Genomic DNA, 21,424 nt, shown 5'->3' on the forward strand with positions numbered 1-21,424 from the left:
GAGGAGGAGGAGGAGGAGGAGGAGGAGGAGGAGAAACAACAACCCCAGCCGGGTGTGGTGGTGAGTGCCTATAATCCTTGTACTTGGGAGGCTGAGACCAGGAGGATCACAGGTTCAAGACCAGCCTCAGTGACTTAGCAAGACTCAGCAACCTAGAGAGACCTTGTTTCTAACAAAAAATAATTAAATTCTACTCAGAGGTAGAATGCTCCTTAATCCCCAGTACCACACATAAAATAAAATAAAATAAAATAAAATAAAATAAAATAAAAAGAATAATTGCGGGTTCTAGCCCGCAGCTTGCTGAGGGCTGCGGGGCTGGAGGCTCGCTGGCTGCCTTTCCAGCTGTGCTGATTCGCTCTAAGTCACACACACATGAGTCATGTCTGTGCTGGGATGCATTTACCAGAAGGTAGGCCAGGGTCGGGTTGTTGCAGCGTGGCCAGAGCATGAAGTAAAGTAGAACCGGGTCACTCCGGGAGCCACCCTGGAGCTCAGCCGCCCTGGGCAGGGAGGACAGGACAGCAGACGGCGAAGAGAACAAGACCTTTGGAATCAGACCAACTTTCCTTTTCCCTCGCCCTTCCTCCTCCTTTCCACAAAGACTGACTCTGAAGAGCGCTGGGCCCCATGGCTGAAATCTGGAGATAAAAGACACTGCCGAGGTGGCCAAGTGCACAGCCCGGCAGGGGACCAACACACATACAATCTCACTTCAGTGCTGCCAAAGGGCAGAGTGGGACACAGGGAGGAGGCTGGGCTCCATGGGCCGAGATGCTGGGGTCACTGGCCGGTGAGCAGGATGCTGTGGACACGTGGGAACAGGCGGGTGGTGCTGTGAGCACCCCAGGCCAAGGCTGCCATGAACAGCAGAGTACACTGTGAACGGCCTGGCCTCCCTCCCGAAGGCAACATGGGGACACCCGAGGAGAATTCAACTGCAACAGATGACAAAACTTGTGTTTTGGGAAGTTTACTCGGCAGCAGAGAGGAGTGTAGAGAAAGGACACCTGCTGGAGGCTGCTGTGGTCCAGGTTATGCACAGAGCAGGAGAGGGAGGAGGGCGGGCCGTGGTGAAGGATGGATGGTACACGGTGGCTGGCCCACCAGACGGGAAGTCAGGCCCCTCGACTGAGGACATCAGAGGTGAGGAAGACCTAGCAGGGCATGGTGGCACAGGCCTGTAATCTCAGTTCTCAGGAGGCTGAGACAGGAGGACCACAGGTTCAAGGGCGGCCTCAGCAGGCCATGAGAGTCTCATTAATCTAGTGAGAACCATTCAAAATAAAAATAAAACCAGGCTGGGGTGTTGCTCAGAGGTAGAATACCCCTGGGTTCAATCCCTAGTACTACCAAACAGGCGAGGAAGAGGAAAACGGCATGGCACGGCCTCTGCACCCCAGCCTGTGAGGCAGGATTACATTTTCCAAGTGGAGAGGTGTGAGCAGTGCTGGGGTGGGGGAAGGCCGGGCCTGCAGAGGTCAGAGATCCTAAAGGTAGTGGCAAACTCCTAAGATCTCAGTTACACGTTCACCAAGATCTCCTCCTATCAGGAGAGTGAGTTAGTATAAGCGTAGGGCATGGGGACGCCGGGCGGTGTCCTGCCCCGGATGGTGGCAGAGTAGTGGGGACAGACAGTTGTTGGGTTGATTTGGCAGCTGGAATCAAAAGTCCCAGCAGATGGAGCAGGGCGGGGTTGCTTCTCAAAGCCCTCCTGGGGTCCCCTGAGCTCCAAAGCCTTCCCTTTGTTTTGTTTGGTTGTTGTTGTGTTTGCGGTACTGAGGATGGAACCCAGGGGCATTCTACCTCCGAGCTACACCTTCAGCCCTATTTTTTTTTTATTCTTTATATTGAAACAGGGTCTCACTGAGCTGCAGAGGGCCTCACTAAGTAGCTGAGGCTGTCCACAAACTGCGATCCTCCTGTCTCAGCTTCTTGAATGCTGGGATTACAAGTGTGAATCACCACATCCGGCTCCTTTTTGGTTTTAGAATTCTTCACCATGTACGTGAGATACTGAGACTGGAGGATCTTTATAAAAAAAATCATTTGACTTTAAAATGTTGGTGACTAATTAAAAAATTGTGCAAACATCATATAGGCCAATAAAAACACATTTGTTAACCAACTGTGACCACAGGCCACCCATCTGTAACCTCTAGCCTGGACGATCCAGCACCTTTCCAACACTGATATCTATGATCTCCTTCCTGGCATATGTCGGTGTGCACTAGCGCAGGATTTTCTCCAGTTCGGGAAGAAAGTGCCTTCAATAATGATCTCGCACCTGTAGATGGGTCATCCCACTTCCCACCAAAAGAGACACTTGCTCTGCTTTCTTTGATCACAGTTTAAGAGAGACCTGAAATCATCAGGAGGACCTTCGGGTGCTTGGGCAAGCTCTGAGAGCGCTGTCCCTTGTGAGAAGGAACCTTCTCCTAGACCCCGTTTTGTTTCCGATGACTCACGCATGCCTGCCTATTTCCTTCGCCCTCACCTGTAGGCAGCAGAGCCCGCCTGCCTTCCCGCCCCGCAGTGCTGTCTGGAAGATGCAGTGTGGTCCCTGTGGCCTGGGCTGCCCTGAGGGTACTACTGACACATTTGCGCTTCAGAACACGAGTCTTAAAACCTGCCAGCAAAATGTCTTGCCTCATCTGAAAATGTGGTGGCTTAATGAGCGCCTCGGTACTCCCTGGACGGTTCTTTCTCTCCCAGTTTCTTTCCTAAGCCCTGCAAATCTGGATTAGTAAAATTGACTTCTATAGGGTCCTGTGATGACAGACAACTCTGTGTTCACATTATGTCAAGTCTTTTACACTATAAATAAATCCAGAGCCGGGCGTGGTGGTGCACGCTTATAATCCCAGCATTCGGGAGGCTGAGACAGGAGGATCACAGTTCGAAGACAGCCTCTACTACTTTGTGAGGCTCTTTGCAACTCAGTGAGACCCTGTTTCAAAATAAAGAATAAAATATAGGGCCGGGGGTGTAGCTTGAAGGTAGAATGCCCCTGGGTTCCATCCTCAGTATTGCAAAAAAAAAAAAAAAGTCCAGATCTTGTATATGAGAAAAACTACTAGAAACACACACACCCGAGTGGACAGTGGGGCCAGGGGGGTGTGGTTCAGTGGTAAAGCACTTGCCCAACACGTGTGAGGCCCGGGGTTCAATCACCAATATGCAAATAAAATAAAATAAAGCTGCAAATGACCACCTGGAGAAAATATTTACAATTCAGATCAGAGACAAACGGCTTACTTATTTACCAATAAGTAAAAAGCTCTTAGACTATAAGGATAAAATGACAAAAAAAATCAGCATAAAATGGACAAAGGAAATGATCAGACAATCCAAGAAAAAGGATACACAGGTGGCTCATACGCATTTTAAAAGATGCTCAGCCTTACATGGCAGAGAAATGCAAATTAAGCCAAGCATGGCGCATGCCTATAATCCCAGTAACTGGGAGGCTGAGACAGGAGGATCACAAGTCTAAGGCTAGCCTTAGCAACCTAGCAAAATGCTGTTTCTTTTTTTTTTCTTTTTTTTTTGGTGGTACTAGGGGTGGAACCCAGAGGCTTTCTACCTCCGGGCTACACTCCCAGACCTATTTTTTTATATTTTATTTGAAAACAGGGTCTCACTAAGTAGCCAAGGCTGGCTTCGAACCTGTGCGATCCTCCTGTCTCAGCCTCCCAAGTGCAGGGATTACAAGCGTGCGCCACCACGCCCAGCTTAAAATGCTGTTTCAAAATAAAAAATAAAATAGGGCTGGAGGTATAGAGCAGGTGTATAATGTCCCTGGGTTCAACCACACACACACACACACACACACACACACACACACACACACACTAGTGTTCACACTTTGCTCTCATCCTAAGACATTTTATTACACACACTTAAATATTCCCAAATCCAAATCTGAAACCCAAAACACTTCCAGTCCCAAGCATGTACAGTGAAGGATACTCTCTACCTGAAACACACCTTTTGACTCACAGTGTGGCCATGGGCAGCAACATCAGCACCACCTGTGAGCATGGGAATGGATGCTTTAGCCTGGTGTGGCGGCACATGCCTGTGCCCTCAGTATTCGGGAGGCTACGACAGGAGGATCACAGGCTCAGCAACTTACGGAGTCCCTCTTTCAAACTTTAAAAATAGGGCTGGGGGGTAGCTGGGAGGTGGAATGCCCCTGGATTCCATCCCCAGCAACACACACACACACACACACACACACACACACACACACACCAAAAAAAAAAAAAAAAAAGAAACTCAGATTCATAGGTCCTACTCCAGGCCTACGAGGTTCAGAAACTTAGAGCAAGGGGCCCAGGAATCCATGCTGAAAAAACACCTCCAAGTGATTCTGAACCAGCTAAAGTTAAAGAAAAGCTCTGTAACAAAGCCAATAAACAAAAAAATCAGGGAGAAATGAAAAACGGGTAAAACAAATCAGGGGACTTAGAATTCAGAACATCCTGGGAGGGGCACGAGGAAGCCATGAATGCTGTATCTTGATGTACATTATGACTACATGGCTGTGCTCACAGGTGAAAATTCAGCATGCTCTACTCCTAAGGATATGTAATCCGCTGAATGTGTTGCACGTTGATACAAAATGATATTCAGGATCTATTATTTAGTGGACATAAAGCAATGTACAGGAGAAAACATATAGTATTCCACTTTTCATATGATAGGTGGTATGTGTGGGGGGAAGACATACTTTCATTTGCATAAAGCATCACTGGAAGGCTGACAAGAAATCCTGGACTCAGGAAAGGACAGCAATTGCCCACAGGAGATGTGAGGAGAGGTTGGTGAGAGAGCGGGAACAAAATTAGCACTCCACCACCTTTTATACAGGTTTATATTTGAACAACATGAGAGTAACTTTCTATTCAAAATTAATTCTTAAAAATAAATGCTGTTAGCCGGGCGTGGTGGCGCACGCTTGTAATCCCCGCGCTCGGGAGGCGGAGACAGGAGGATCACGCAGGTTCGAAGCCAGCCGCGCTGGTTTAAGAGACCCTGTTTCCAAAAATAAAAAAGTATGAAATAGGTCTGGGAGTGTAGCCTGAAGGTAGAAGGGCTTCCAGGAACCCCAGTATCACCCTAAATAAATAAATAAATAAATAAATACTGTTAGCCGGGCGTGGTGGCGCATGCTTGTAAATCCCTGCTTTTGGGAGGCTGAGACCGGAGGATTGCAGTTCACGGACAGCCTCAGCTACTTAGTGAGGCCCTCTGCAACTCAGTGAGACCCGGTTTCAAAATAAAAGAATAAAAATTAGGGGAGGGGGTGTAGCTTGGAGGTCAAATGCCCCTGGGTTCCATCCCCAGACCCACGAAAATAAATAAAATAAATAAATAAATAAATAAATAAATAAATAAATAAATGCTGTTGCTTTCTTTGCCCCAGCAGTGGCCAGGGGTGTGCACGACAAGTCCTGGAGCTCACTCCCGGGGCTGCACTTTGTCTGTCATGGGAGCCAAGGTCTCTCTGACTCAGTAACCTCTTCTAAACAATGGGATTAAAACCAACTACCCTTCCTCACAAAGCTCTAAGAAAGAATAAAACAAATAAGTGATTTATGAGCTGTACAAATAAATAGAATTACTGTGACAGTTCCCAACAGAAAGATTAAGAAGAGAGCCGGGTGTGGTGGTGCACACTTGTAATCCCAGTACTTGGGAGGCGGAGACAGGAGGATCATGGTTCACGGCCAGCCCCTGCTACTTAGGCCCTCTGCAACATAGTGAGACCCTGTCTCAAAATAAAGAATAAATTAGGGCCAGGGGTGTAGCTCAGAGGTAGAATGCCCCTGAGTTCCATCCCCAGTACCATAAAAAAAAAAAAATGCTAGGAAGATAAAAGAAGAGAACAGTCACTGGGCAGCATGCCCCATAAACCCCATTACAGTGCCCATGTAGGATAAACAGTGCGAATGACACTTGTAAGCCGTTTACTGCTGCGCACCGCACTGAGCATGTCTGCTAAGTGACATCATTTGCTCCTCACGGTAATCCTGAGTCTTATCCCTGTTTACTGACACGGCAGCTGAAGCTCAGAGACCAGCAGGAACTGCGTCCACAGGACCTGCAGCTTTGGAGGCGGCCAGGGCCCCCCACTATGTCTCCCTACCGGGCCCTGGCTGCCTGGCTCCCCTTCAGGCCACAGGGACACAGGGCACATTTGCTAACCTTGAAGGCCTGCGCACTCCTGTGGTCCTGCGGTGGCAGGGAAGACGGGCGTAGACAGGCAGGGTCACGGGGCCTCAAAGGGCAGCATTCTGACCTCCGCCCTCGACCCTTCCCCAAGCTGCCTGGCCACTTCCTCTGACCTCCCAACCTGGAAGATGAGACCACTGGCATCTTAACTACAAGCACCATGGTGGCACACACACATGCACACACACACACACACGCACACACACACACGAGACCACTGGCATCTTAACTACAAGCACCATGATAGCACACACACACACACACGCACACACACACGCACACACACAGATGAAACCACTGGCATCTCATCTTAACTACAAGCACCATGATGGCGCGCGCACATGCGCGCATACACACACACACACACACACACACACACACACACAGCAGAGAATTAAAGATCTAGCCAATAGATTTTATGCTCTGGAATATATTTCCTCTAGTTTTACAGCACTACAGGAATTAAAAAAATTTTTTTTTAAACTGGTTTCCATAATAGTTGTACTAATTTACAACTTCACCTCAGGTGTCTAAGTGCTCCTTTCCCCAACATCCTTACCAGTTTTTGTTATTATTTGTATTATTATTATTATTATTATTATTATTATTGTGTGTGTGTGTGTGTGTGTGTGTGTGTGTGTGTGGTACTGGGGATGGAACCCAGGGGACATTCTACCTCCGAGCTGCACCCTAAGTCTTATTTTTTATTCTTTATTTTGAAACAGGGTCTCGCTGAGTTGCAAAGGGCCTCACTAAGTAGCTGAGGCTGTCTGCGAACCGCAATCCTCCTGTCTCAGCCTCCCGAATGCTGGGATTACAAGCGTGCGCCAACATGCCCGGCTTGGATTTTTTTTTTTTTTTTTAATGGTACAAAAAGATGTAGTGAAAAAGATGCTGGGCCAGTCTCAGCAACGTAGCAAGAACTTCAGCAACTTAGTGAGACCCTATTTCAAAATGAAAAAGTAAGGTGGGTGGGTGCAGGGCTGTGATCTTAGTACTTGGGAGGCTGAGACAGGAGGATCGCAGGTTCAAGATCAGCCTCAGCAACTTAGCAAGACAGCCACCTAGCAAGATCCTGTTTCAAAACAAAATATTACAGAAAAGAGCTGGGGTGTATCTTGGAGATAGAACGTCCCTAGGTTCAATACTCAGCAACACAAAAACACACAATATTAATAACAATGATGATGATGATGATGATGATGATGATGATAGGGCTGGAGATACAGCTCAGAGGTTGAATGCCCCTTGGTTCAATCCATACTACCAAATAATAATAATAATAATAATAATAATAATAATAATAATAAGGGAGGTGAAGATCAAGAAAATGTGAGGTGGGTGTGGATGCGAGGATGTGTGGCAGAGGGTAAGAGCAGGATGCAGCCGTTCAAAGATACTGCCGTTCCCACGACCGCAGGCTTCAAGTTGGTTAACAATTAGCCACAGCAACTCGCTGGTTCTGCTTATTTAAACCTCTGGAAGCTCCACACTGGATGGGACAAATTCTCTGGGCTGTGATGGGGAACGGAATGAAATCAAGTCTGGGCTGGAAGGGGACCCCTCTAGGTTGCATGGATATGTTCTGTGTGTGAAAACTCTTCAAGCTCAATGCTTAGATTTGTCCATCTTTCTGCACATTTGTTATACTGAGTAAGTTTTTTTGGGGGGAAATCAAGTCCAGGCTGGCCATATGTCCAGGGCAAAGGCTCCCCACCGCCAGGTTTATTTTTCTCTTATTCATACACACAGGACCTTGGGGCCAGAGGTGATCTTGCTGGCTGTTTGGAACAGCAGGGCCAGGACAGAGCCAGGTCTCTGCCTTCTTGGTTGGCGTTCCTTTATGCCTGCTACCCCATAGGGCAAACGCAGCCTTGCTAAAGCTTTGCTGGGCCCTGGTGCTGCATGGAGTGTGGGCAGCCTGGTCCCTCCTCTACCCTTACTGGTACTTCCTTGGGGGCATAATCAACTCCCTGAGCCCCAGTTCCCCAGGATGTACAGGTATCAGGCCAGCTGTATGAATCTCCACCAGCTGTATGTGCCACAGGGCCAGGTTGGGTAGCTTCCATCTCAGGGCCGCTCCTGCCACCTGTCTCTTCCCGTTCTTGTCCCCCGTGAGCTCATCTTACAAAGGGGCTCAGTTTGCTCTGTGATGCCCATCTTTCAACTATACAACACGAGCAGGAGATGACACTAATTCCTGCCAGCCAGTAGAGGAAACAAGAACCACTGAGCCCTGGACAAAGGCCTCCAGCTGAACAGGGCTTTTGAACAGCTGAACAGGGCTTTCTGCCTGAGGTTCTTTTACAGACAGTGCGTCTCCTGTCTCAGAGGGGCTGTGAGAACCGGCGAGCCTTGGTGTGGGAGGCTCCCGGGCTTTTCATCTCTACCTGCAAAATGTAACACAACTGATGGAATTGATAAAACCAGCTGGATCAACAGGGCCAGGGGATCGATGCCCGTCACCTCTGATCACTGCAAAACAAGCCCTTCCCATGGTGAGATCCCCCACCAGACGCCTTGTTCTAGGTGTTTGGCGATAGGCAGGCTCGGGGACGGCGAAGCAACAGCACTCCTGTCCACATCACGTGGTAAATGTGTCAGGAGTGCTTGGGGACCTGCAGTCCCAGCTGGAAACCAAAACCACTCGGTCGTGCTCCCTACACCAAATATTTAAATAAAAAAATAAACTGGAAGAGGACAGACAGATGCAAAGGAGTTACTGGATTTAGAAGGTCTCTCTACCTTACCTTTGCAGTTAGAAGCATAGGATGACTTGAAAGCCTAACTGGAGCTTTCTCCCCATGCATCTTGTAGCCAGCTTCTCAAACCTTAATGGCCACCCAGGATTTTGCTACATGAGGTTATGATGCCACCCGGGGCCCGGAGTCTGCAGTTCCAGCAAGGCCATGTCAATGGTGCTGGCCTTGGGAAAATCTGAGGAGCAAGCACTAAGGGGACTCCTGGGGCTTCCTGTCTTCAGAAAGCCCTGGAGCTGAGGCTGAGGCAGTGGCCAGTGACCGCTGCCCTCCATTTTGTATAGAAGGGACAGAGCCCATACACACACCATGTTAATGGTTTGTCCAACACAATTCAACAGATTAGTGGCCAAACAACCATGTAATAAAGGCTTGGCTCCTGTGGGCTTCTACCTGCTCCCCATCAGAAAGGAGGCCAACGGGCCTTGAGTCCATCTCTAGAAAAAATAGAACTCGTCTCATTTTTGACCCTTTATAATATGTGTATGTACATGTATGTATGTATATACAAATATACACACATATATATACTTACACATATACAAATACACGTGTGTGTGTGTGTATATATTTGTACTGGGGATTAAACCCAGGTACATTCTACCTCTGAGCTATACCCTCTGCCTTTATAAATTTTGAAGCAAGACACCTCCCCCCCCTTTTTTAAATTATTATTATTATTATTATTATTTTTTTTTTTTGCAGTACTGGGAATGGAACTCAGGGGCATTCCACCTCTGAGCTACACCCCCAGCCCTGTTTTTTATTCTTTATTTTGAAACAAGGTCTCACTGAGTTGCAAAGGGCCCCACCAAGTAGCTGGGGCTGTCCGCCAACCTGGATCCTCCTGTCTCAGCCTCCCAAATGCTGGGATTACCAGTGTGCACCACCATACCAGCTAAAGCAGGACTCTTCAAGTTACTGCACTGATGTCAAACCAGTGATCCTCCTGCCTCAGCCTCCCAAGTACTGACATGCACCTCCACACTCAGTTTATGGTCTATATATTTCTGCTCATAATACCACCCTCTTTCAGGTATTTAAAGCAGAAAGAAGAGATAGAATGCCTATTGGTAAGACCAGACACCTGGATTTCACTCCCTGCCAGAGTTGGCAGGGCACATAGTTACCAGATAAAATCCAGCACCTCCAGTTAAATTTGAATTTGGGGTAAACAATGGATAATTTTCTAGTATAATTATGTCCCATGCATAACTTGGGATATACTTATAATAACAAAAAAGTAGTCGGTATTTATCTGTAATTCAAATTTAACTGGCACTGATAGATTTTCACTTGCTAATCCTGGCAGCCCTAACAGAATGGCAGGTAAAAATGAGAGCAGAGAGCTGTCAGAAAGGGACAAATCCTGCTGTCGACCCTAAAGACAGCACCAGGCAGCCAGCGTGGCGGCCACCCCATGAGGATGCACGCCATTATCTCTGTAAGGAGCCTAATTGTCTTAATTTGCTGATTATAATACAACAAAATCCCAGTTTGTCATGGGTGGTACGGGTTGAATCACATCCTTCCTAAAATTCGTCTGACGTCCTAACTCCCCGCACCCCAGAATGTGACCTTATTTGGAAACAGTGTCTTGGCAGATGTACTGAGTTAAGAGGGAGGACAGTGGAGTGGGAATTTGATCACAGAGACTGACATGTGTAAGGAGACGGCACCGTGTGAGGACCGAGGTGCCTCCACGAGCCCAGGACACGCAGAAGCTCTGAGAGGCTGGCCGGACGCTTCTCCAGGCCCTCAGCGGGCGTGGGGCCCGTGACGCCATCGCAGGCCGCCCAACTGCAGAGGACACACTTCTGTTGCTTAAGCCACTCTGTTACTAGAGCCCTCGGAGGACAAGTCTGGGAGCGGGGAAGAAGGAGGTGGAAGAAAACAGGGAGAATGGCAAAAGAAAGCCGTCGAGAAAGAGCCTCGTCAACACTAATATTACAGCGATTTTCCTCAGATCTTAAAACCTCAGGCAAGGAAGACACAGGGATTTAGAATTGACAGGCCACTTGGTACAAACACAGTCACTACTGTACTAATATTCAATTTTAAACATAACTGAGCAAGTTACATACCATTTAAGGAAGAAATCTTAGAAGAAGTCAGAATTTACCTTGATTATACAAAAAAAAAAAAGAGAGAGAGAGAGAGAGAGAGATACATTTCCAAGCACTTTCAGCCAGAAAGAGATTCTGGGGAAGGGCTTTTAGAAATCACAACCTTAACAAACCTGTTATAGTGACGCTTTTTTGTGTCTTTGTGTGTGTGTTTTAATCCCATGAGATGCTTTCCTCCAGTTCTTACAAGCCAAACATTACCATATTGGGTTGGTGATTAAGGAGCTTGGACCAGTATGAAGCAGCCAGTCTGATTTCAATGACTCTTCATCATTTGCTTTTCATTTTTCAAATATTCCCAAAGAGAAGATGTGATAGGCTATCTCACACTACTTTATCTTCTCTTTCTAAAGTAACTGAAACTCCCTCAATCTAGCACGGATTCTACTGTCCCTTTACCCAGGCCTCTTGTGGGCCTGGAGGAGGATTCCAGAAGCAGAACCCAGCAGTCCAAGCAGGGGCAAATGCCAGCCCTGGCTGGCTCCAGGCACGCGAGCCCATGCATGGTCACTGGACGTGGGAGCCTGTGCACACCCAGATCCCCACGTCCGGGATGATCGTCCTGCCCGGACCTCTCTCTGTCCCCTCAACACACACTTCTCCACCCCACAGCTCAGAGTCAGCTAGCTTCTCGTGAACCTCTTCTGTCTCCATCTATTTATTTTTTCCTACTGCACAATCTTGTATATTATAATTATTATTTACTTGTTTATTACCCAGCCCTCCCCTAAATTGCTTTGTATCGGGGCCTGGCCCACAATCCCTAGGCCAGAAGTATATGTCTACATTGATCAAGTGACTGATAAAACACAGGAAGGCTCGATGTAACCAAGAGAGGCACATTCTCAAGACTCAGAGGGAAATTCTTTATGCCCAGAGGCGGAGTCCAGCCCTGGAGCACACAGCCCATATGTCTCTCCCTGGCTGTGAGAAGGACGCTTTAGGGCATCATGTGTCTTCTAATTTCTCTGCGAAGGCTCTTCCTAGAGATAAATAGATGCTCTGGCCACGTGCATATCAACGCTTATGGTTCCCAGCACAACACTTTCTCATGGTAAGTTTTTTTAAAAAAAACTGTTAGAAAAATAAATAAATAATAAATAAATAAATAAAACCTGTTAGGTTATGATCTGGCGTTGTGTAAGATGTCTTTGGGAATAAATGTAATGAAAATATAAGCACAATATTTCACATAGCTCGATCTCGCTTTATAAATTTACAAATTAACATTCTGACATTAAAAATAGCCAATGTACTTCACACTCAAAATGTACCTCAAAAATGTGGTATTCATGGGTCATAAGAATTACGTGGCAGGAAGTATCTTGACCACGCAGAAAAAACTTGAAAAATACACATACTATTTGACCCAGAAATTCTAGGGATAGGAATTTATCCTGAGAAAATTATCATGAATGAAGTCAAAATCTAGCTATAAGAATATTCTCTGTAGTTTACAATAAAAACTGGAAGCTTAAGTATCCAATAATTTTGAAGTTGATTAGATCATTTATGGCAATCCCTATTAAAAAACACTCTGAAGCTTCTTAAAATGTCTTGTTGAATGGGCTAATAATTAATGTCATGGGGAAAGGTCCGTCATTTGGACATAAAACACAGAGAAGTGTTTTATGAATCAGTACCCTAAAATGCTTTAACTAGTTTTTGCTGGGTTGTAAAGTCAGGTGTGTTTTTTATCTTCTCATGTTTTTCTGTGTTTTATACATTTTATTGAAGAGTTATGTATTGTTCATGTAGATATATATATATATATGTGTGTGTGTATGTGTATATATATATATTTTTTTTTAATTTTTATTTGTATTTTTTTGGTGGTACTGGGGTTCCTGAAAACCCTTCTACCCTCCGGGCTACACTCCCAAACCCATTTTTATATTTTTATTTGGAAACAGGGTCTCTTAAGCCAGAGAGGCTGGCTTCGAACCCACGTGATCCTCCTGTCTCCGCCTCCCAAGCGTGGGGATTAAAAGCATGCGCCACCACGCCCGGCCACCTAGATATATGTTGAATAAGCATTTGAAAATAAATTTCAACCAGTCATGAAAGGACAAATGCTGTGTGATTCTATGCCTACGAGGCGCTTTCCTCCAGTTCTTATAAGCCAAACTTTACCATTTCAGTCAGACAGAAAGTTGATGGTGGCTGCCAAGGGCGGCGGGCCGCATAGACGAGACAGGGTTCTGATTTTACAAGATGAAGAGTTTTGCAGACGAAGGTAGCACCGTGAGAATGTACTTACTGCCCCTACGTTAAGTGCTTATGATGGTAAACTTGGGCTGGGCACAGGAGTTCCAGGCCAGCCCGTGCAACACAGCAAGACTGTCTCAAACAAGATAAGGGGTAAAAAGGAAGCATAGTAAAACATACCTAACATTAATTTACCATCTCTTTTCTTTTTTGGTACTGGGGATTGAACCCAGGGGCGTTCTTCCTCGGAGATACACCCTCGGCCGCGTGTGTGTGTGTGTGTGTGTGTGTGTGTGTGTGTGGTGGTGGGGGTTACTAGGTATTGAACCAGGGGCATTCTTCCTTTGAGCTATTTCCTCAAGCTTTTTTTTTTTTTTTTTTTTTTTAAATAGGTCTCACTAGCCAGGTGTGGTGGCACACGCTTGTAACCCCAGCATTTGGGAGGCTGAGACGAGAGGATCACGGTTCAAGGACAGCCTCAGCTACTACTTAGTGAGGCTCTTTACAACTCAGTGAGACCCTGTTTCGAAATAAAGAAGAAAAAAATAGGGTTGCGGGTGTAGCCATCCCCGGGACCGCAATAAATAAATAAATAAATATATATATACATAAATATATAAATAAATAAATAAATAATAAAATAGGTCTCACTAAGTTGCTGGGATTGCTGTCACTAAGCTGCTGAGTTGCTGAGGCTGGCTTCAACCCTGCAATCCTCCCGTCTCAGCCTCCCAAGTACTGGAATTACAAGCGTGTTGCAAGAACGCCCAGCTCAATCTTTTTTCTTTTGAAGCAGAATCATGCCATGTTGCTCAGGCTGGCCTCAAACTTGTGATCCTCCTGCCTCCCTCTCTCAAGTAGCTAGAATTCCAAGAACATGCCACCATGCCCATCTCCTTGAAATCTGTTATTTACTTACTTATTATTGTTTTGGTACTGGGATTACAGCCAGGGCTTCATGCATGCTAAGCACACTCTCCACACTCTATTACTGAGTTCTCCCTCTAGCCCTGAAAAACAGGGCTTTTCGCCGGGAGTGGTGGCGCACGCTTGTAATCCCCGCGCTTGGGAGGCGGAGACAGGAGGATCGCGCAGGTTCGAAGCCAGCCGTGCTGGTGTAAGAGACCCTGTTTCAAAAATATAAAATAGGTCTGGGAGTGTAGCCCAGAGGTAGAAGGGCTTCCAGGAACCCCAGTACCACCACCAAAAACAAAAAACAAAAAAACAAAAAAACAGGGCATTCCTTTCTTTCTTTCTTTCTTTCTTCCTTTCTTTTCTTCTTTCTCTTTTTGCGGTACTGGGGATGGAACCCAGGGTTATTCTACCTCCAAGCTACATTCCCAGCCCTTATTTTTTATTCTTTATTTTGAAACAGGGTCTCACTGAGTTGCAAAGGGCCTCACTAAGTAGCTGAGGCTGTCCATGACTTGCAATCCTCCTGTCTCAGTCTCCCAAATGCTGGAATTACAAGCTTACACCACCATGCCCAACTAAAATCAGAGTATTTCTACCTAGAGATTTCTTATGATTCTCCTGGGGGCAAAAGAAGAAGCTGTCAGCTACAGTGTTCACAACCCAAGTGTCAAGAACCGGCTGGGGGTAAGTAGCAGCTACTGTTTTAGATGAGCCCTCTCCCCAGCTCAGCTTAGCCCAGCCCAGCCATGCACCTGCCTAACCCTGCTGCTGGCCGGGACACTGCTGTGAGGACCATGTGGTACCTGACACTGTGGCTGGGTTCCCAGCAGGCTTTCAGAAACATTCAGCACCTGCAGGCCGGCTCAGGATGCAACAGCTGGCTGGGGCCAGTGGCCTGCGTGATGGTCCCGTGTCAAGACACGTGCCCAGGCTTGGGTTTACCCCTGACCCCAAACCAGTCGGAGCACAGCACTTCGTCCCTGGCTGCATCTCCATACACCATCAAAGGGCCACATCCTGGCCACCCTCCTCACTGAAGAACTTGGAAAGGCCGGGCGTGGTGGCGCATGCTTGTAATCCCTGCACTTGGGAGGCGGAGACAGGAGGATCGCGCAGGTTTAAAGTCAGCTGCGCTGGCTTAAGAGACCCGGTTTCCAAAAAAAAAAGTATAAAAAAATAGGTCTGGGAGTATAGCCCGGAGGTAGAAGGGCTTCCAGGAACCCCAGTACCACAAGAAAGAAAGAAAGAAAGAAAGAAAGAAAGAAAGAAAGAAAGAAAGAAAGAAAGAAAGAAAGAAAGAAAGGAAGGAAGGAAGGAAGGGTGCTCTTGAGAAGAGACCAATGGCCAAGACGCCTTAAGTCCTGTCCCCAGCAAAAGTCAACTCCTTGGGGAAGGAGGCGCCCCCTAGAGCATCTGGGGCAGAGGGCCGCTCCTACCTAACACCACAGCTAATACCGCTGGGAAGATGCTAGAAGCCGAGGTGAATTAACCAGAAGGTCACACAAGTACTGGGAGAAAAGGGACGTTCTCAGGGATCCCCGGGCCAGGCAGATGGAGACCAGCGCTTTCCTTACCTGCTGTGGGCACGCTAATGTTATACTGAGGTAAAATAAATAGGAAGGCAGTCTTGGCTGTGACCTGTAAAACAAAAGAAAAATGCTCTCGTTTAACTTCTCGGCCACATCAAAAGAAACACGCGAGGCCTGCTCCCAGGTCCAGGGGCCCGGCCCTCTTACATCGCAGACCCCAGGCCTCTCGGGGAGGGTGTTGCCAGTGCACAGTCAGCACGAGGTTTGTCCCATTTGCCTTTAATGACATTCCTCCCAATACCTGCACTAACAGCCAAAACAACCCCGGGCCACAGAGAGTGTCTAGACTTGTATTCACTGCACTTGGCAGGCCGAGAGCTCACGATCTGTCTGCCACTCATTCATTCATTCACTCATTCACTCACTCTCATTGAGGGCTCTGCACTCAGCACTGTGGAAGTCGAGGCCACAGTCTACAAGGGCTTAGGACCCAGCTGAAGTTTCCCCGGCACTCTAGCTGTCTGCACGTTGACAGCCCCGATGTGTTTAAACCTCAGCTTCAGAAACAGAGAGTTCCAGCTGCTCATTTCACATCTACCCCATTGTGGGCCATGCACCAAGATCTTACACCCCACACCGCTGGTTTGTTTATTTCGAAAGTTGCCTTTAGAGTTTTAGTTGTGCTGTGGGGGCTATCACCTGGTTATTAATAGCCAAATCAGTACTGTGACAGTTTACCCAGCAGGGGAGAGATGGCAAAATATGGGCATTGGAAGCTTGAACTCAAGAACTGACTGCCAGGGCAGGGGGAGAGGGATGTGGTAGGTGCTTGCTTAGCATGTGCTGGGCCCTGGGTTACTCTCAGCACCACAAAAAAAAAAAAAAAAAAAATCACTGCCTGGGTTCAAATGCTGGCTCCCAGAGCCAGATAACCAGGAGCAAGCCATTCCCACCCCGAGTCCAGGTTCCTTCTCTGTAGGATCGGGGATGCCCATAGGCCTCAGCTGGTCTGGGTGCTGTAGCCTGTGGCCACTCTCACTCAGGTGTGAGCATCGATTAGAGCTCCCCAGAAGTGCCACCGGCCTGGGAAGCACCAGCCACGCTGTTGTGGGACCTGCAGCGAGGCGGGCGAGGAGGAGGCGCTCTGCCAGGAGGCCTCTGGTGGTTCTGTGAACAGATGCAGAAAGATGCACATGGTGGAGACGGAGGGGGGACGTATGCTACACCACGGCCAGTGCGGCCCAGACATACGTGAAGGACGCATTGCAGACTCCGCTCGCCACTCTAGCTCAGCTCTGGACACACCAGGGGGCGGTGCCTGTCCTCAGCCTCCCCCACAGAGAAAACCCCACGGCCAAGGAGATCTGTTACTCTGCAGTGGAGTGGGGTGTCGTTTACTTCTTATAGTGATGCAAGAAAAAGCTTTTTGTACACTTGTGTGTGTGTGTGCTGGTGCATGCGCTGGTGTGTGTGTGTGTGTGTGTGTGTGTGTGTGTGTGTGCACTCTTGAGCCATACTGAGGACTGAGGCCAGCAGCACCCTACCACTGACCTACATCCCCAGCCCTTTTTATTTTTCATTTTGAGACAGAGATGTGGAAGTTACCCAGGCAGCCTCAAACTAGCGACCCTCCTGCCTCAGCCTCCCCAAGTAGTTGGGATTACATATGTGCACTACTACGCCTGGCTGTGCTGATGCTTAAACATGTACTATCAACCTTGCAGGGAAAACCCAAATGACAGCAGGCATGAGAAGGAGCTTTGCAAACACACAGGTCCTCCCCAGTCACCATCCCCAAACCAGATTACTTTGGTCCTTAAGACCTTGTTCAGTGTCCCCAGCCTATCTCTCAGTCCAATTGTTTGTTTCTCTCTAGACTAGACAGACTTGGTTTCAGCCCAAATGCCCCGCTCACTGCGTCCTTCAGGGGGGTTAGCGCTGCTCAGTTTATATTCTCCTCCTCCTATAGCCCCCGCAGCTAATGGATCAGAACCTCACTCATCCTTCCTGACCCAGCTCACTGTCACTCCACTTCCTTAGCTGCCCCGGCAGAGACAGTGCTGACGCCTTTGTCCTCACGCCCAATGCATTAGGAGGTGCTCATTAACTGCTCATTGGATAAGATCAAAAATAAAAACCCAAGTCTACTTCCTTCTCTGCAAGTGCTCCCAGTCTGCAGGGAGCCACTCCGAGCGCTCTCCCTCAGCTGCCCTGGGTCACCCATGGCCTCCTCCTGAGATCTGTCCAGCTGCTCCACCTCCGGAGTCCAGCTCCCCCGCAGAGCCCTGGGGCCCACTCTCCCTCTCCCAACTCTACTCCCAGTGCTCAAGCTAGACCCAGCCACCCAGCTCTGTGTGGTCTGCTGTGACTCCTTTGAGGTTAAACTTTGACCTTGCAGACTTTGAAATCCTGCTAGGAAAAACCAGAGGAGCTGGAGGAAATGGGAGGAAGGAAGGAGAGAGGGGAGTCGGGCAGAACATATTTACCAAACACTCTATCATGGCCTCAGCACAAAGCTCCCACGCGGTTTCACCTGGGAAATGCACTTGTCTTTTGAGGATTTGGGGCAGAGGGACTTCTGCAGAGAATTGGCCGTGTGGAGACCATTCTCCCCTTCCTAACGGCACCAGGGCTTCCAGGGGGCGACTCGTCCCCCAACAGAGCATGGGCACCCACCCAATTCCTGAAAGAATGAAGGGGCGGGACTCCCTGCCAGGACAGCTGTACTGGGCTCTGAACATCCTGGATGGGACTGGAGGGAATGCCGGTCAGTGCCCCAAGCCTATGGAGTCCATCTATTCTGTGGTTCTTCAAGTTCTGGTCCTGGCGTACACGAGATTCATCAGCCTCCTGTCCCTGTGTGAGCCTCCAGAGAGACTTCTTAAGCTGGCCGCTGTCCATTTAAAGACACTTTATTTATTTATCTATTTATTTATTTATTTATTTATTTATTTTGGTGGTACCCAGAGGCTTTCTACCTCCGGGCAATACTCCCAGACCTAGTTTATATTTTATTTGGAAACAGAGTCACTAAGTAGCCGAGGCTGGCTTCGAACCCATACGATCCTCCTGTCTCAGCCTCCCAAGCGCAGGGATTACAAGCGTGTGCCACCACGCCTGGCCACATTATTATTTAATGTGTAGAGCACTGATGTTCGACCCTGGCTGCAATTAACATCTTGGAGGAGTTTTTAAAATCTCCATGCCAGGCAATTAAACCAGACCCTCTGGGGCACAGCATCCTGCCAGGGCCCCACAACACTGCAACCAAGTCTGAAAAGCCACATCTGAGAACTGGTACAAGACCAGCATCTGCTATACAAGACATAGACATATATATATATATATATATATATATATATATATATATAGAGAGAGAGAGAGAGAGAGAGAGAGAGAGAGAGCTCACGCGCAAAAATATATTCTTGCTCTAGCTCTGCTCTAGCTCTACATGTACAATCACTCCTCATTATTCATCAGTTATACGCTATAAAGTCACTGCAAACTCTAAATTAGTGAAAACTGAAACATTACACCTAGGAGAAACACAAGGTTAAGTTCCCAAAATTTTTGGTCAAGTTTCCACCCACTGACCAATACATAGCCTTGTTTCATATGTGCTTCTGTGTTAAAGACACCTCATTTAACATATATATGCTGATTCATTAACACTGAACTCACAGCCAACAGTGCTGCATTACAGCCAGCTCGAGCCCCAAGGAAGCATATCTAACCCACATATTTTCCCCATATGGTATATCACAGCCCTCGCATGCTTTGCAACGCTGGACCGCACTTCAGCACGACACTTGGGAACCATTTTAAAATAGGGAAATCCCAACAAAAAGTGCAAAAGTGCAAAAATCGTGGCACTAAATAGACTGCAAAGAGGACACCTGCGTGCAGTGTGAGCTGGACGCACAGCCAGAGCCCAGCCTCCGCGCACCTCGGCTGGGACCGTGCCCGTCGGGGGTTCACTTACTGTCTTGTACACGCTGGCGAGTGACCACAGGGAAGCCGCACGTTGACTGGGGGTAGGCTACATATAAATCTTAGTAAGCAAGCAAATTGCAAATTTGTATACAATGAAATCCACAAATTACAAGGCTCGAGTATATTAGGGCCAATGAAAATGTCAGCTCTACCTGGGCCAAGATTTCTTTTAATGTCGTTATTAAGGTATAATTTAACCACCATAAAATTCTCCCGTGTTAAGTGTCTCACTCTAAGGGAGTCACCTTTGTTTTTAAGCCGTCCTTTCCTCCATGAGTTCTAGGAGGGTAGGGAGCTTGCCTGCCTTGATGGTGGCCAGTCCACGGCCTGACGGTGCTGTGGACGGACCTGCGCTCAGCAGTGAGCGCCGTCACCTGGACACAGCCACGGGCACGGGCCGGGTGCGCTCGGCTGGCGGTCACCTGCCCGTGTTTATGCTGTGTTTTCTCTCCCTGGGCCTGGGCATGTAGTAGGTGTCTCACAAATACCCGCTCGATGAGCTCATACTGCAAAGCAGCTCTAATGCTTGGTAACCGAGGATGGATGCTTAGCACGTGTTTTCTGAACGCGACTCTGAGAGAATAGATCTTCTGACTCCAAGAGAACAGATCTAGGGTCCTGAGTTAAGGCAAAAACACCAGATCCAGGATCTTTCCGTCCTTATGCCCCGGCAGTGACCACGGAAACCGGTTCTAAAACGCCCATCTTGCTTTGAAAGCAGCTACACCCACTCCCACTTTACTGTGCCTGAGCCGGACGGCGTCAGTTTCTCTGTTTTACAGATGAAGACGCAGAACGTGTGGCACAGAGAGGTACGTGTCCCCGAGACTCACAACTACCCAGGGAGGGAAGCGACAGTCGCTTGACTCTTTACACACCTGTTCCGTGTTTTGAAAACCCAGTTTTGCAAACACAGTGTGCCTCACAACATAGAATAGTAACAGAAAACAGACGCAGAAGACCCTCCAAAAAGCCTATGAAAAACACATTAAAGGCAGAAAGAAGGCGCAGGGAGTGAGGCTAGTCCACAAAAATGCATTCCAAAGTCCTACTCGTGGGCGGAAGGGGGTCAGAAATTGGGCTCTAAGCTTTTTCAGTCATCTGAAGGAGGAAAAAGTGCTCAGCAACTAAATTCACCATGTTCATTAATAAAGGAGGGAGGGAAGAAGGAGAAGGAAAGGAGGAAGGGAGGGGGAGAGGGAGAAAGGGCATTAGCCGAAAAGAACAACTCTACTTGTTCAGCATAAGAACCACTCGGCTTTCAAAGGCCCTCCGGCACCCCAAATCTTCATCCCGTAACCCTCTCCCGACCTCGGACCAGAAACCAAACAATTAACAAGCCCCCTCTGCAAGCGCCAGCGGGTTCTGTAGCACAGAGGACCGAGAAACGGGGGCCTATTAAAAACGTCATTCCAATTATTTCTCATCCCTCTAAAGCTGTTTATAGGAAGCATTATTGAGTTTAATAACATTTTAAAAGCCACACTCAGTGGGTGAAAGGTTAAAAGTGACAATGTGCTAATATACTAATGCAAAGAAGAACACTAAATTACATTGGTGAGGCCACCCCTCCCCCCTCCCCTCCCCCTCTCTCACACACACACACACACACTATACACATATGGTTGCTTTTACATCTTGCGAAGATGCGTTG

The 21,424-nt window shown here is 47.8% G+C and overlaps 1 protein-coding gene across 1 annotated transcript in view; it reads right to left on the reverse strand.

The window, feature by feature from the left end:
* TRAM2 (translocation associated membrane protein 2) overlaps nt 1-21,424 on the reverse strand; it is a gene marked incomplete at both ends in the record, with an annotated part of 72,281 nt that overhangs the window by 14,194 nt on the left and 36,663 nt on the right. Inside the window, one exon of the mRNA XM_080700268.1 lies at nt 15,823-15,886. Coding sequence (XP_080556394.1) covers nt 15,823-15,886 — 64 coding nt within the window. The remainder of the gene's footprint in view (nt 1-15,822; nt 15,887-21,424) is intronic.

This window comes from Muscardinus avellanarius (genome assembly GCF_963383645.1).
Source record: "Muscardinus avellanarius genome assembly, chromosome: 8".
NCBI classification, from domain to species: Eukaryota; Metazoa; Chordata; class Mammalia; order Rodentia; family Gliridae; genus Muscardinus; species Muscardinus avellanarius.